Here is a 15143-nt window from a genome sequence, read left to right as displayed (position 1 = left end):
GAGCTATCCTATGATCCTGAACAGGAAGCCCTGCTCTGCTTTCAGGGCTTTGCTAGTACACACTCTAAGCCAGTCACCAGTACTTCTAAGCTGTCCAGGCATTTAGCTGTGCAAGTACTATTGGCAGCACTAACCACTTTCAACAGTGCAGTCAATTACTAATACCTGCTGTACAAAAGAGGGCAACTTAGCTGTTATCCAGCATTATAGATCCAAAGGAAATGTCTGTGAATCTTCACAGAAGGATTTTCAAAGCACCAATGGAGCTTCAAAGATGTCTGAGCACCAAGAACACCTGCTACTGATGCAGATAGTAACTGTCCTGTGTAAATGAAAACGTTATAAATAAGGACATCTGTCAACTTAGTTTACATTATCGCATTAAAAACAAAACCACACAACTCTTTAGGGTTTTTGTTTCACCACCAGCTTCTTCTGTGGCCCTGGCTAGCCAAGCACATCATATACTTAATTCAGGATGCATTCCTTATCACTGTTATGGAACTACAAAAGTATAACACATCTTCAACTGACACACAGTGCAAGTAGTAGCCTAAGGAGCACTTCCATTTCTGCAAATTTTCTTTTGACCAAGTCAGTAACATCTTTAGAAATCTGAGCTTTTAGGCAAGGCTTTGAATACTGTTAATTCTCACTTTTTAAAAAAATATGAGACAGGATTTTCTATCAGTTTTTCATGCTATCTCAACATAGATTGGAAAAAAAGTTGCATGCTACAGTCAAGGTGGCAAAACTTCCCCCTACAACACAAGAAGCTGCTGCCAATAATATCTTGAGTTCTGTGATCACGCACAGAAATATGCACAGTAAGAGGGAGACAGTGCACCTCAGAGAAAGAACAGGACAAAATCATGCAAGTGTACATCATACATTTATTACTGAACAACTCTCTCAACTCCAAAACTGGGCACAGGGATTAAAAATAAAAATTCATTGCACTACCTAGTAAAGCATTACTAGTAACTCTCATAAAAAATGTACAAATTTTGTTAAAAATTTATCAAGCCTTCAAATGATTTGGTTACAGGTATTTATAATACATTTAAAACTACATGTTAAATGATACAATAGCATATGATTTAAAGAAAACATTTAACAAAATATGATTCCAACAAACCCATAAGCTTTCAAAATAATTAGCAAATCTGAAACACAAGTAGCAAAATGAGGTAACAATGTACCAAAGGAAAAAACCACAGCTTTAAAAAGGCCCAAAGATAACTCAGTCAAAAACGTTTTGTACAATTAAACAGTTGGTAAATCTCGTCCCAAGTATTATGTGAGATATCAAAAACTGTGTAGTCACATTCAAGAGCCTGTACAAAATGACATACAACACATGGCCTTACTTCTTTTTCTAAAGAAAGCCACAAAATGAGACACTGGAATTATCTGTAGGCCTTGATATCCACTAAAATGTCAAATTAAATTGACAGTTTATGCAAAAAACCCCAAAACACAACAGTGCCAATATGATAAAGCAAACATATTAGAGGTTGGGTTGTTTTTTTTTTATTTGTTTTTTGGAGAAGAAAGAGTCAGTGGATGGCAGAAAGGCAACAAACATAAAAAAGTGTTGCTGTATTCAGGTGCTGTCAAGCACCATGGCAGGCTGTGCATAATACATGGCAGTTCACAGCCCACCATGAATCCCCTTCTCTTGACAGCCACCACAGCGAGGACATGGTTGTGGCTTGTTTGAGCTGATCCAGAACGTAAGCATGTGTGCTGTTTGTACACTAACCACGGGAAGCAAGTCCACATTCATCTGCAAGAGTCCCATGCAAATCAAAGAGCCATTCCAGAAGAGATGAGCTATAAGAGTGCAATAATTAATTTCAGCATTTTACCAACTTAGTCCCTCCCGCTGCCCCACAGAACTTTAGTGGGGGGTAAAAAAGGGACATTTCTCTTGTTCCAGAAAGCTACTTCACCTTGGCTTCAGAAGAATGTGTCTTGTTTATTTGTATCAAGTTTAAAAAAAGTACCTCCTTTCATGCTTCGAACTGAATACTATTAAGCACAGTAGTATTAGTCATGTTTAAATCTGTACACACAGAATTTTTTCTTTTGCAGTTATATAAAAGAGCCTAAGTTTTGTAAGACATGCGTGGCATATGCTTTCTAAACAACATGATTTTATTTGTTAAAAAAATAAATTTTATTATATGTAATTTTACCTGCTAGGTGCTATTGTGAAAAGCCTATTTTTTAACTCCATTGAAAGAGAGGAGAAATTCTATTATTCTGAAGTTGATGTAACAACATTTTTATTTGTTTAGTGTTCCTAAGTATGGATAGGTATAGAAAGCTTGACTTTTTTTGAGAACTACCTGCATAACTAATCAGAGGGAAAAGCATTTGAAATACAGCAAAATTGTGCTTTTATTTAGCTGCACCAAAAGCTGTGACTGGTCTGTAGAATCTTCAAAGAGCAAAACCAGCACAGAGAACATCTAACACTGTTTCAAATTATAACTGATACTAAAGCATAGCAGCATACAAAAGCATAAGAAATAATAGAGAATAAACTTAAAGCTGAGACTGGCAGCAAGTTGTAGCAATACAGGTAATTGTGCCACTTGTGCTGCTGCAACCAAAGTAATGACACTGAATTTATGAGAATTTCATTGCAAAAGGGCACCCTTTTAGTAACTGTGGTGCATGCAGACCTAAATAATATGCTAAAATATATCAGAGATGTTAACAGTGTGAATGTTATAAAGAACACTAATTTCTTTTTTCAAACAGCCCAAATAAAGTATTCAGAGCACTTGAATAGAGGTTACCACCTCCTATTTCACAGCACTGTCCTAGAAGCTGTTCCAATTTTCTCCTATAGTGGAGTGCTCAGGAAACCTGATTGCAAAACTGGAAGGAGTTCCTTCTTCCTATTACACTCATCATAAAATAAGGAAGCACAAGAAGCAGCATTAGGGCAACTGAATTCTGCAGTTAATGACCAAAATCTACCTTCTCTTGTGAAATAATAAAAAAAATATAAAATTCTACTTCTCTGAGAAAATGCTAAAAATTCTATTTTATTCATGAACTTGCTGGGATAAAATTGTAATCTTCTACAAGTTATTTTAGTTACGTACAAATTCCTTGTAGGTGACAAAGAACGTACGTATATAACCTGCGTACTTGCTAAGATGATGACCTCAGCAAGTACAATGGCCAAAAGTTAAGAGCTGTTCCACAAGACCCTCAGTGTCCTTTCTGCTTCCTTTCATGGAAGAAACATGTAACTGGCAAACCCAGCTAGAAAAATTTTAAAGGAAAACAGAAAAACGTTGATATTTGTATTAGCAATCAAAACGTTAATATTGCTAAATGCGATATTGCAACTCTACATTGATAAAATAACTTGTAAATCAGCCATTTAAAAATCCGGACCCCAAGGTCACTCTTGTATGAACAATCAATGCATTCTTTAGTGGTACAAACTTAAAGCCTCCAGTGAAGGAGAAGCAAAACAGCTGTTTGAATAGTAGGTAGAAAGGTCTTTACACCTGTAAGTACATTGGGGGGGAAATACTAAATGTCTGTAATTGCTGCACCCATCGCATTCAGTGTGCAACTGCAAACACAAGGAAAGGAACCAGTGTACAGTACTGTTTAAATAACACACAAGATTATACATTGCAGCATAATTATTACTACACACATACGTTCTCAGTACATGCTGGTATATAAGTTCTCAAACACACATGCACACTTCAGTCACAAGCACACAACACACATCCTCTCACAGGCAAACACACACTCACACCATTCATTCCCACTCACAGTATCTGAAGGCTCTATATAAGGTAGATTGCTATATTGTTTGGAGCTACCACTTTTTTCTTTTTTCTTCTCTATAAAAGCACATGCTAAAAGATCACATCCACAGTAATCTTGCAGCAATACTCGGAATGATCACACAGAACCCAGGGAATGTTAGTGCACACACAAAATTAAGCTAAAAAAGAAAAAAAAAATCTTTGGAGTTCCAATCACACTGTTAGTATAACAATCCTGTAACTGTGAAGACTAGTTATAAGCTTTATAATTGATTAAGTCACACAGTGCAAAGTAAGGTCCATTGACCCTTTTGTGTAAAGGGTAGGCTGGAAGCCACATGGGTAAGTTCAATAGAGAGTTCATATATACATGTGACCAGAAACACCCAAAGCAGACTTGTGCTCCTAGATTGGTCATTCTGAATCACGATGCACTTCCGAAGCATCAGCTCTACAAATTGGGCAGGTACGATTTGCCTGTAAAATCAGAAAAACAAGAGAAGTTACTAGACTGACAAATACATTGTTAAAGTATTGTGGCACTCACACCTGTGACTGCTGAAGAGAATTCAAGAGTACTCTAAAGAGAAAAACCCAACAAAGCGTGTTTATGCCATTTTTTACTTTGTTTTGTTATGTTAGAATGGTGTGGTGAGTTTGCCAATTCAAAATTGTTTACAAAAATATAAATTGTGACTTTTACCTTTAAAGATGGAGCAAAACAACAAATTAGGCTCTGTCTAAGTGATGGTGGTTTTAATACTGCAGATTCACAGCTATAAAACATTGCAATGGGACGGATGCAGCTAAGAAGCTGTACCGTGTGCTGCAGCAAAATCCACAAAACCAGACAAGTCACCTTGGGCTGCCAATAAACATATTGTGCCAGGGGGTCGTATTGTCATGAGCTCCACTGGTCAAGAAAAACACCAACCATTGTTTATTCAGTTGTTGTCACAGAAAAACTTCATACAGACTTGGTCCAAGTTGAAAGCAAACCAGGGAAAAAGGCAAGAGGTTTTAGGAAAGAGGAAGGGGAATTAAAAGAAAAGAAAGAAGAAAAAAGAGAAAATAACCCAACTAAGCAGGTATTCAAGTAACACACCCCAGCAGGTCTAGTTTAGCAAATGATGAGACAAAGTCCCTAACAAACACACAACATCTACAATTAAACATTTCCTTTGCAAAGGGCAGGATGAAGATAATCTGCCCCAAATTCTGTATTTCGTAGTTACTGCAGGACCAACCACTGTAAACTCCCAAGTCTGTCTAAGGAAACCAAATTTTTCAATGAAAATACAAGTAAGGAGCATCAAAAATGTGTCTCTGTAGCCCAGAATTCAGAATTAATTGTCACAGATTTCAAATCCAAACAATAACTAAGTCCAGTAAAAATAACCTGTTACTACTGAAAAACATTATTTAGTACTCTTCTCTGGGGACACCCCCTTGTCGCGGGGGAGAAGTTTGCGTGCCCTCATGAGGTTGAGAGCTGGGCTGGAGGTGGTTTGTGCCGCCGGTAGGGTCTCCCATGCCAGACAGGTCTCAGCTGAAGGGTCAGACAAAGTGTGTCCACGGGCAGGATGGGCTCGCTAGCCCTCTGGCAACCATCCTAGGAGAAGGACAACTCCAACCCCAAACCCAGGCAGATGGAGCTCGTTTAGCCCTGTAAGGCCATCCATCTAAGAGAAGGATACTCTGACCAAACCTACGTCCTGAGGTATTCGCTGTCACCGTCCAAGCTCACTAGGCCGTGGCAGATGAACCTCAGGAGTAAAGGGTGGGGCCAGTTCTGTGCACGCTGTGCCTCACCTAAAAAATCCATTGCGCAGGCTCAAAGGGTTCACCCACATTGCAAAGCCCTGTAGTGACAGGTGAGGGTCACAAACGGCAGGTGATAGGAAGCAGCTGGAAGCCGCAGACCCAACCCTGCATGCAGGCGGGGCAGGATATGGGTCATTAGAGACTTGACCCCAGAGATGACAGTCTTGTGGGGCAGCATCCTGAATGACCAAGCAGCCTTTTCTAGGGACAGCACTGCTTGCTCCACATGGAGAGGGGCCTAGCAAAGGTGGCCTAAACAAAGCTCATCTCCACACCCGGTTGGATAACCGCGGCCAACCGGCATCTTCCATGCGGTCAAACAAAAACAAAGAGATTTCAAAGGCATACACCTGCCTGCAAAGGTGTGCTCAAACTAACACTCACATGTTGGAACATCAGAACCATGCTTGATACTGGGGATAGTGGACGTCCTGAGCGTCGTTCTGCTCTAATTGCCCACGAACTGTCACGGCTCAGCATTGACATTGCTGCTCTCAGTGAAGTTCGCCTTCATGAGGAAGGGGCAGCCTTAAAGAACATGGTGCTGGCTACACACTCTACTGGTCAGGCAAACCCAAAACCGAAAGACACCTTTCAGGAGTTGGCTTCATGATTAAAAACTCCATTGCCTCCAAACTTGAAAGTCTGCCGACAGGTCACTGCGATCGCATCATGTCCTTACACCTCCCTCTACACAACAAGCAACATGTTGTTCTTTTTAGCGAATATGCCCCAACTCTCCAAGCTGAGCCAGCGGAAAAGACAAATTCTACACAGACCTGCGCCACCTCACCCAAAATGTTCCTGCAGATGATAAGATCATAATCCTTGGTGACTTCAACACCAGAGTAGGTAAGAATTCTGAAGCCTGGAAAGGAGTCCTGGGCAAGCATGGCGGAAACTGCAACGACAACGGATGCCTCCTGCTAGAGTTTTGTGCAGAACAGCAGCTCACCATCACCAACACTGTCTTTCAACAGAAAGACAGCCTGAAGACAACCTGGATGCATCCTCGATCCAAGCACTGGCACCTCATTGACTATATCTTAGTACAACAGAGAAATGTCAGTGATGTCCATCATACTCGAGTGATGCCGAGTGCAGAATGTCAAACAGACCATCGCCTTGTGCGCTGCAAACTTTACCTCCACTTCAAGCCCAAACCTAAGAGAGGCAGCATTCCAAGGAGGAGGCTCCAAGTCAGCAATCTTCAAACAGCCACAGTGAGAGACAGCTTCCAGGGAAACCTTCAAACTAGACTTAAAGATAATCCCATAGATCCCTCTCCTGAAGCGCTTTGGCAACATAGTAAAAGTTGCATCCTGCAGTGCTCTGAAGAGTCCCTAGGGTTCTCCTCCAAGAAAAACAAAGACTGGTTTGATGAGAACAATCAAGAGATCCAGGAATTGTTAAAGAAGAAGAGAACTGCTCACCAAGCACACCTTGCTCAGCCATCTTGCCATATAAGAAAAGCCGCCTTTGGTCTTGCATGCAGTGAGCTCCAACAGAAACTTCGAGACATTCAGAACAAATGGTGGCTCGACCCAGCAGAAAAGACACAACTATGCGCAGATTTGGGTGACCAAAGAGGATTCTATGAGGCTGTGAAAGCAGTGTATGGACCCACACACCAGGTTCAAAGCCCCCTACTCAGTGCAGATGGTCAACTGCTTCTCACAGATAAAACCTCCATCCTGAACCGATGGTCTGAGCACTTTCAGATTCTCTTCAGTGCCAACCGTGTAGTCCAAGGCTCAGCAATTCAGCACATTACACAACAACTGGTGAAACATGAATTGGATGCAGCCCCTACTATGGGAGAGATACTCAAGGCCATACAGCAGGTGAAAACTGGCAAGGCAGCTGGGGTTGATGGAATTCCACCTGAAATCTGGCAGCATGGAGGTCAAGCACTCCATGGCAAATTCCACGAGCTTGTTGTGCATTGCTGGGAACAAGGGGAACTACCACCGGATCTCTGTGACGCAGCCATCATCACCCTGTACAAGAAGAAAGGAGAAAAATCAGACTGCTCCAATTACCGAGGTATTACTTTGCTCTCCATTGCTGGTAAAATCCTTGCAAGAATACTTCTGAACAGATTAGTACCCACTATTGCAGAAGATCTTCTACCTGAAAGCCAGTGTGGTTTCAGAGCCAATAGGAGCACCACAGACATGGTGTTTGTTCTCAGACAACTGCAAGAGAAGTGTAGGGAACAGAACAAAGGTCTCTATGTAACCTTCGTTGACCTCACCAAAGCTTTCGACACTGTGAGCAGAAAAGGCCTGTGGCAGATCTTGGAACGTTTAGGATGTCCCCCCAAGTTCCTCAAAATGATCATCCTGCTACATGAGGATCAGCGTGGACAAGTCAGATATGGCAATGCACTCTCTGAGCCCTTTCCAATAACCAATGGTGTGAAACAAGGTTGTGTTCTTGCACCAACTCTATTCACAATCTTCTTCAGCAGGATGCTCCAAAGAGCCACAGCAGACCTCGATGAAGAAAACGGCCTCTCCATCCGATATCGTACCGATGGAAGTCTATTCAACCTAAGGCGACTGAAGGCCCACACCAAGACCCTGAATCACCTTGTCCGTGAGCTGCTTTTGGCTGACTATGCTGCCCTCGTTGCTCACACAGAAGCAGCTCTGCAGAGCTTAACATCCTGCTTTGCAGAGGCTGCTGAGCTTTTTGGGCTGGAAGTCAGCCTGAAGAAGACGGAAGTTCTCTACCAACCTGCACCTCAAGAAGTCTTCCATCATCCTCACATCACCATAGGCAATTCAGAGCTTAAGTCAGTCCAGCAGTTCACCTATCTGGGAAGGATCATTTCCTCAGATGGTAAGATTGACAAAGAGACAGACAACAGGCCAGCAAAGGCATTCAAAGCCTTCGGAAAACTCCATAAAAGAGCCTGGTCCAATAAACACCTGAAGAAAAGTACAAAGATTAGTGTCTACAGAGCCATTGTACTGTCTACTCTTTTATATGGGCCTGAATCCTGGGTCATCTACCGCCACCACCTGCGGCTCCTCGAACGCTTCCATCAGCGCTGCCTCCGTTCAATCCTAAACATCCACTGGTCTGATTACGTGACCAATGTGTCTGTTCTGAACAGGCAGGGGTCAGCAGTATCAAGGCCATGCTGCTGAGAATGCAGCTGTGCTGGGCAGGGCACATCTCCAGGATGGAGGATCACCCACTGCCCAGGGCACATCTCCAGGATGGAGGATCACCCACTGCCTCCCAAAGATTGTGCTCTATGGTGAACTCGGCACCGGCTGCCACAAGAGAGGAGCCCCGAAGAAGAGATACAAGGACTCCCTGAAACAACAGCTCAGCCTTGGCCATATTGACTGCCACCAATGGTCCACTCTGGCCTCCAATTGGGATTCATGGAGACACACCAGTCACGACGCTGCTGCTTCCTTTGAGAATGCACGGAGAGTCAGTCTGGAGGAGAAAAGACACCGCAGACAGAACCATTCCTTGCCAATGTCACCCAGGCAGACGTTCCCCTGTGCCTTCTGTGACCTGACCTGCCTGTCCCGTATTGGCCTTTTTAGCCACCAGCAGCTTGCAGCAAGTGTGGGTAGTGTCCTTCCCAAATCTTCGTTCACGAAGCCTGGCCATGATGATGATGATGATCATTTAGTACTGCAAGTTAAAACGAGAGTGTCTATCTTCTGACAATTACTACTGTTATCACTGGTTTTGTAAAATATGGATTGAAGAAACAATTTATTTCTCTCAAAGAGTAGTTTTGAAACATACTTGGGGACAATGTCACTACTTGGTCACTTCATTGTGTGTGTGTGTGACTCTCGATATAATCTGGCTAATACAATTTTTAAAATAAGAAGGCACGTTCTGTAAAATTCAATGGATCAATGAATCAAGAGCTATTTGCTTAGGTCAATAATGAAGTAGCACCATCTGTATGACAGAACAGCATTCAGTGGGAATAAATTTACTCTGTCAGGATAAAATGAATACTCATGGACACCACATAAGTTACTTTTCAAGATCTGACATGAACATCCATCTGTTCTAAATTCAGTTGCATTCTTGTGCCTTTCATTAAATGAATTCCCCCTTCCTGGCATTTACTATGGCTCTGTGGTGCCAAATGAGGAGTAAGACCGACATAGTATTGTAATATGGACCTTCTAACTTGCCACTCTTTCAGGCAGACTTACTTTCTGTACTGTAATTAGAGACTGCTGCACAATGAACGGATTTATTTAGAATAATAAAATTATAGGGCTACTAGAATACTCTAAAAAAACATTGCACTACTTCAATGTTAGTCCATGAGAAATAAGCTAAAGCATAGTTACAGTCTGTCTTTTTTCATATGTAATATGGCATTTCCTATCAGACTGTTAAGTATGAAGGCAAGTAGTCCTTTCAAGCTGGTTCTAAATCCAACGGATGAAAACAGGTCATAGTGTCAAGCTCTACTTGAAATGGTAACTATTACTTCATAGAAGAATAGATTTGTCATGTATTTGATTAAAGGATCTAGGTTAATAAGAAATAACCAAATACTGTGAAATATGAGAGTTGACAATACTATGAAAAGCAAAACATAACCTTCCTCTTCTTTCTTCCATTGTTTTAGATCTTCTCTCATAAGTCTTTAAACATGCTTAACCGGAGAAGCATTAAAGTAGGCACCTAATGCACTGCTACAGAACACTTCCTCTCACTTGTTCACAATACCTAAAAACGTAGTACTCTACACAGCATTATAACATCTAGGCAAATCAGATGTTTCATGCATACAAGCCAAAAAACCTTCTTAGATAGGCAACACCAACTGGCAGCAAATAAGAATATTTTTTTAAATAATCAGATTGGATCACTACTCTTTTATTTGAAACTTTTACTAAGGTGACACATGATGAAATATTCCTAAATAGCAAATACTTTCTTCAAAGAGACAAGATTAAATCAGTAAAACATAGTGAAAAACTGGGAACTTCTTTCTTTATCTACCTTGTGGGAAAATATTACAGGTACTGAAAGATTTAAGTTTTACTTTCCCTTGCAGAATTTATCAACATGATGCTGGCTGGATGACAAGAATTAAGTGGATCTGGACATAATTATACAATCAACATATAAAAAAGTTGTCAAATTCATAAAGGAATGGACAAAAGGAAAACTAAAGCTCAAAATATTTTTTAGTTATCCTTACTTCCAGATGTTGGCTGATTAACTGTAACCAAGGCTAGACAGAGGCTTTAACTAAAACAGACTGGTGTTACAGATACTTTGTTATAGCTTTCAGAGGAAAATAATCCTCTATATACCTTTGTACCACTGTAACTGAACCCACATGATGTAAAAGTATCATCTTAGCAAATCCTGCACTATGATGGTTTAATTTTGTCTAGCTTATTTTGCACTCAGCTCTGGAATACACAATGTCAATGCAAGCTGTTTTTAGTAGGTTTAACTGCAGCCCCTTAGGGTTTGATTGCATATCTTATACCTCACTCCAAAGACCTTTACAAAGTACCATATGTGAAGATCTGTTAGGAAATGCAGTTTCTAAGACGGGACAGGGACTTCAGCAAAGCTGTTTCACCACTACTGTAGTACATCTATGATTATGAAAACAGATTAAACTACATCCACTTTTTTTTCTTTGTGGTTTCAGATTCTATTGCCAGGTAATTACCAGTTGGAAGGACTAACTCTCACTTTAAAAATACCACACAGAGTACCAACAAAGCTTAACTCAACATACTTGTCTGACTCTTGAGTCTGATGTCAGGTTAAGCATTAAGAACTAGACAAGCATGCATGATACTTCCCTGACATGTTCTTCTAACTTCCAAAAATCTGCAGATCAGGGATTCTATGAATCAGAGGTACATTTTTTTGCATTAATAGCCTGGAAAGAACTGTTTTAAAAAAAGCCTATAAAATCAACTTAGCCTTGTAGACCTATAGCATCCACTATCTCACAGGCTGTGTCAAGTCATCTTAGTTTCCTTCCATAAAATGGAGTGAACACTACCCCTGAATATTAAATGTCCACACCACAACTGACTTACAAAGTTTCATGCAATGAGAATATTGACATTTGTAGTCTGAACACTGCTCAAGAAGAGTAGGGGGACACTGAAGAACACGATAGACAGACAGACAGATAGACAGACGGACAGACAGACAGACGGACAGACAGACGGACAGACAGACGGACAGACAGACGGACAGACAGACGGACAGACAGACGGAGAGATAGACAGAGAGATAGACAGAGAGATAGACAGAGAGATAGACAGAGAGATAGACAGAGAGATAGACAGAGAGATAGACAGAGAGATAGACAGAGAGATAGACAGAGAGATAGACAGAGAGATAGACAGAGAGATAGACAGAGAGATAGACAGAGAGATAGACAGAGAGATAGACAGAGAGATAGACAGAGAGATAGACAGAGAGATAGACAGAGAGATAGACAGACAGACAGATAGACAGACAGACAGACAGACAGATAGATAGACACATATATACACACACACACACATGTAATCTACTCAATCTGTAGTTAGTGAATAAAACAGCACACATCTAGCACAGATATATGGATAATATTATGTGTGGTGTGTGTACACGGCTTTTTAAACTGACAATAAAACAGCCAGGTGTTCAGATTCCTCTTGGTGATTTTCGAGCAAGAATGTGTGGATTTGGATACTGAAGAAGACTGGTTCTACTGAAAGTTATGAGTATTGCTGTAGAAATAGTTACTGACCCTACCTTTAGTAGAAGCCTTAGACTTGGATTACCAAGGGTACTGTAGCCCAAGGGCAATTCCACATCCCATATTTTAGAACCCTTCTCATTACCCTCAGTATCTTGTTAGGCAAAAGAATGCTGTCAATATTAAGCTGATTTTTTTTCATTCTCTGTAGTGAATTGTTGAGGGTATGCCTAAGACATGCATTTTCTTGTTTTTATGATGTCATAAAGGCAAAACCAACTGCTATCATCTGTAATTCTCTAGGGACCATATCAACATAGAATCACTGCAGTTTCCAATGTGCAGACTACACACAGATTAAAGCTGAACAGAATAAAATATTGAAAAAAGCTGAGGCAAGATGGGAATCGATTCCTTACTGACAGTAGATCGCGCTAAATGCAGCCTGTAGAAATGTCCATCATCATCTACTTACTTGTATTTCTTGTTCTTCACATCTTCTGCACTGCTGCTATTTAATCTGTGCTCTTACTGAGCTGTCCCAATTCCAGATCCTTATTTTTTGCTCAAATTCTCTTGGATGGGTACATAATATTGCAAAACTACAATTTCTATTTGCATGTAATACATTTCTGCATACACACAAACACATGTACGTACACCTGTAACACATTTTATTTGCCTCAGAAACCAACATTAATGGCAAAATGGGGAAAGAAAAGAATTGATTCTCATTCTTGCTAGGCAAGTTATGTAAAACAGTTAAAGCCATCATCATCATAAAACTCTACATCACACTTTCTGTATTTTTTTTCAAGTCTTCTCTAATATCACACATTACTCAAACTTACAGTCATTGTTTTAAGCAAATGGAAACCACAATAAGATCTGTCAATAAAATAATTATCTTAATTTTCCCTTATGCCAAAGATTATAAAGAAACAACCTTCATCCAATTATTAGAATAATACCCTATTTAGGCAGTGCTTCCACTCTGTTGGCATTTCTAGTCTAAGTATCAGAAACAAGTAAGATGATGAAATGAAGTGGAACAGCAAAAATCTTCACCCTCTCCCCCAAAATTACATAATGAATTTCATATAAAATAGGACTATATGTTTCTTACCTTCAGCCACTTATCAACACACTTGGCATGGAACTCATGGTTGCAGGGCAAGACTCTAAGTAGCTGCCTTGACTCAAAATCACACATGCATACCACACATCTGAAAAAGACAACAACGTTCAAATGTGTCTTCTGTGCAAGAACAATGAATACATAATTCCATGTAAAACCTAACAGGTATGACTGTGACACAATAGCTGTCTTAGTCCTTCACAGTAGCTACGGTGATCTATATCTGACAATGGAAACTGAGAATTGATGCTGTGGGGCTTTGTGAGTGGGCTTTTTTTTTTGATACTGTGCTTTCAAATCACAAAGCAAGTGCTCCTTCCCACAGGAGTTCACAGATGCAACCAATACAACAGAACAGATGCTTTACCAAAATCTAAAATAGCAGGGATAATGATCAACGAAGTTCTCTCCCTACTGATGCTTTTAAGCAACACCAAAGGTCACTGAAACTCCTGTATCAGAGAAAAATCCTAACTCCAAAGTTAACACATTACATAGTATTTGGTACTGAGTCACTTAAACTACTTTCATATTGATACTGTCCTTTCCACTTGATTGTGCAGATCCTAAAAACCCAGTAAGTGAGTTTTAAAAACAAGAAGATGCACTCCTAAACTACTGACCAAGCTCTACCAGGAGCACTTGAAACTTCAACACCTGAAGCTGTTTTAACATAGGCTAAAGTCTAAACTGACATTGTCTTTTTAATGTTTAATATGCTGAACCTAGAACACCTTACTTACATTTTAATTTTTTTAAATGCTGAGGAACTAAATGAAACATAGCTAAATTATGTGAGACTAGATAAGAGGTTTTAATATAAGACTAAATAGTATTTGTTCTGGAAAGCAATTTAAGAAAAAAAAGAAAATTAAAAAGTTTACTGACATGATTGTTGTTAAAGCCCTTCTGACTTAGCCAAGGATGCAAGTTAAAGAAATGAAAATCAAGCCTCCCAAATTATGGACCTTTGAAAGAGACCAATATACTTACAATGTCTGCTCTGACTGGTGATTGTTTGGATTGAACCTGTAGGATGGAAGCTGTTCAATGTCTGCTTTTGTCAATCCCCGTGGTTTGGCTTCTCCCAGGCGTTCTGCCAAATTCAGCAGTGCCTGCAAAACACGAAAATTGGACACTTAAAAATCCACTGATCAACAAAGGCTCTGGTCCCACTACAGCTGAGGCTACCATCACACCCCCCTATTCCAGCTGGTAGCACAAAACACCCTTCTATCAATAAACATTTAGAACCTTAGTTTTCCAATATAATACAAGCTCCATGGAAAGGCTTTCAGAACTCAACCGTTTTTGTAATTATTAACATACTATCTTTGGGACTTCAACTTCCAATCAGTCATATGATTGTATGCACAGCTCAGTAAATACTTTGCTTTTGAGGGATTGCCTCACCCTTCTATGAAATTAACAGTGCTGGTAAAAAATTGTCAGCTGATTTCCTTCCTAAGAATATGTGAATCTGGTCTTGTGAGAGAAATTAAAATTTTAATGGGACCTTTTCTGATTTCCTTTCCATGTCTTGGGCTAGCTGAATTAAAATATGGAGATTTATCCTCAATCTGGAAAACAAATATATACCATCAAACTTTAGGACTTTTTTTTTTCTGCTAAATTTTTATGTTAA

At 40.2% G+C, this 15143-nt stretch overlaps 1 protein-coding gene across 4 annotated transcripts in view; it reads right to left on the bottom strand.

The window, feature by feature from the left end:
- Window positions 1-873: 873 nt before the first annotated feature.
- RNF38 (ring finger protein 38) overlaps window positions 874-15143 on the bottom strand; it is a 116539-nt gene continuing 102269 nt past the window's right edge. For all 4 annotated transcript variants that reach the window (XM_071580813.1, XM_071580812.1, XM_071580815.1 and 1 more), the window contains 3 exons: window positions 14492-14613; window positions 13487-13586; window positions 874-4286 (listed from right to left, as the gene is read on the bottom strand). In XM_071580813.1, coding sequence (XP_071436914.1) covers window positions 4224-4286; window positions 13487-13586; window positions 14492-14613 — 285 coding nt within the window. In that variant the 3' untranslated portion in view covers window positions 874-4223. The remainder of the gene's footprint in view (window positions 4287-13486; window positions 13587-14491; window positions 14614-15143) is intronic.

This window comes from Pithys albifrons, chromosome Z (genome assembly GCF_047495875.1).
Source record: "Pithys albifrons albifrons isolate INPA30051 chromosome Z, PitAlb_v1, whole genome shotgun sequence".
Classification (NCBI taxonomy): Eukaryota; Metazoa; Chordata; class Aves; order Passeriformes; family Thamnophilidae; genus Pithys; species Pithys albifrons.
The sequence above is the reverse complement of the archived record's forward strand: the minus strand, read 5'-3'. Positions and strand labels throughout refer to the sequence as shown.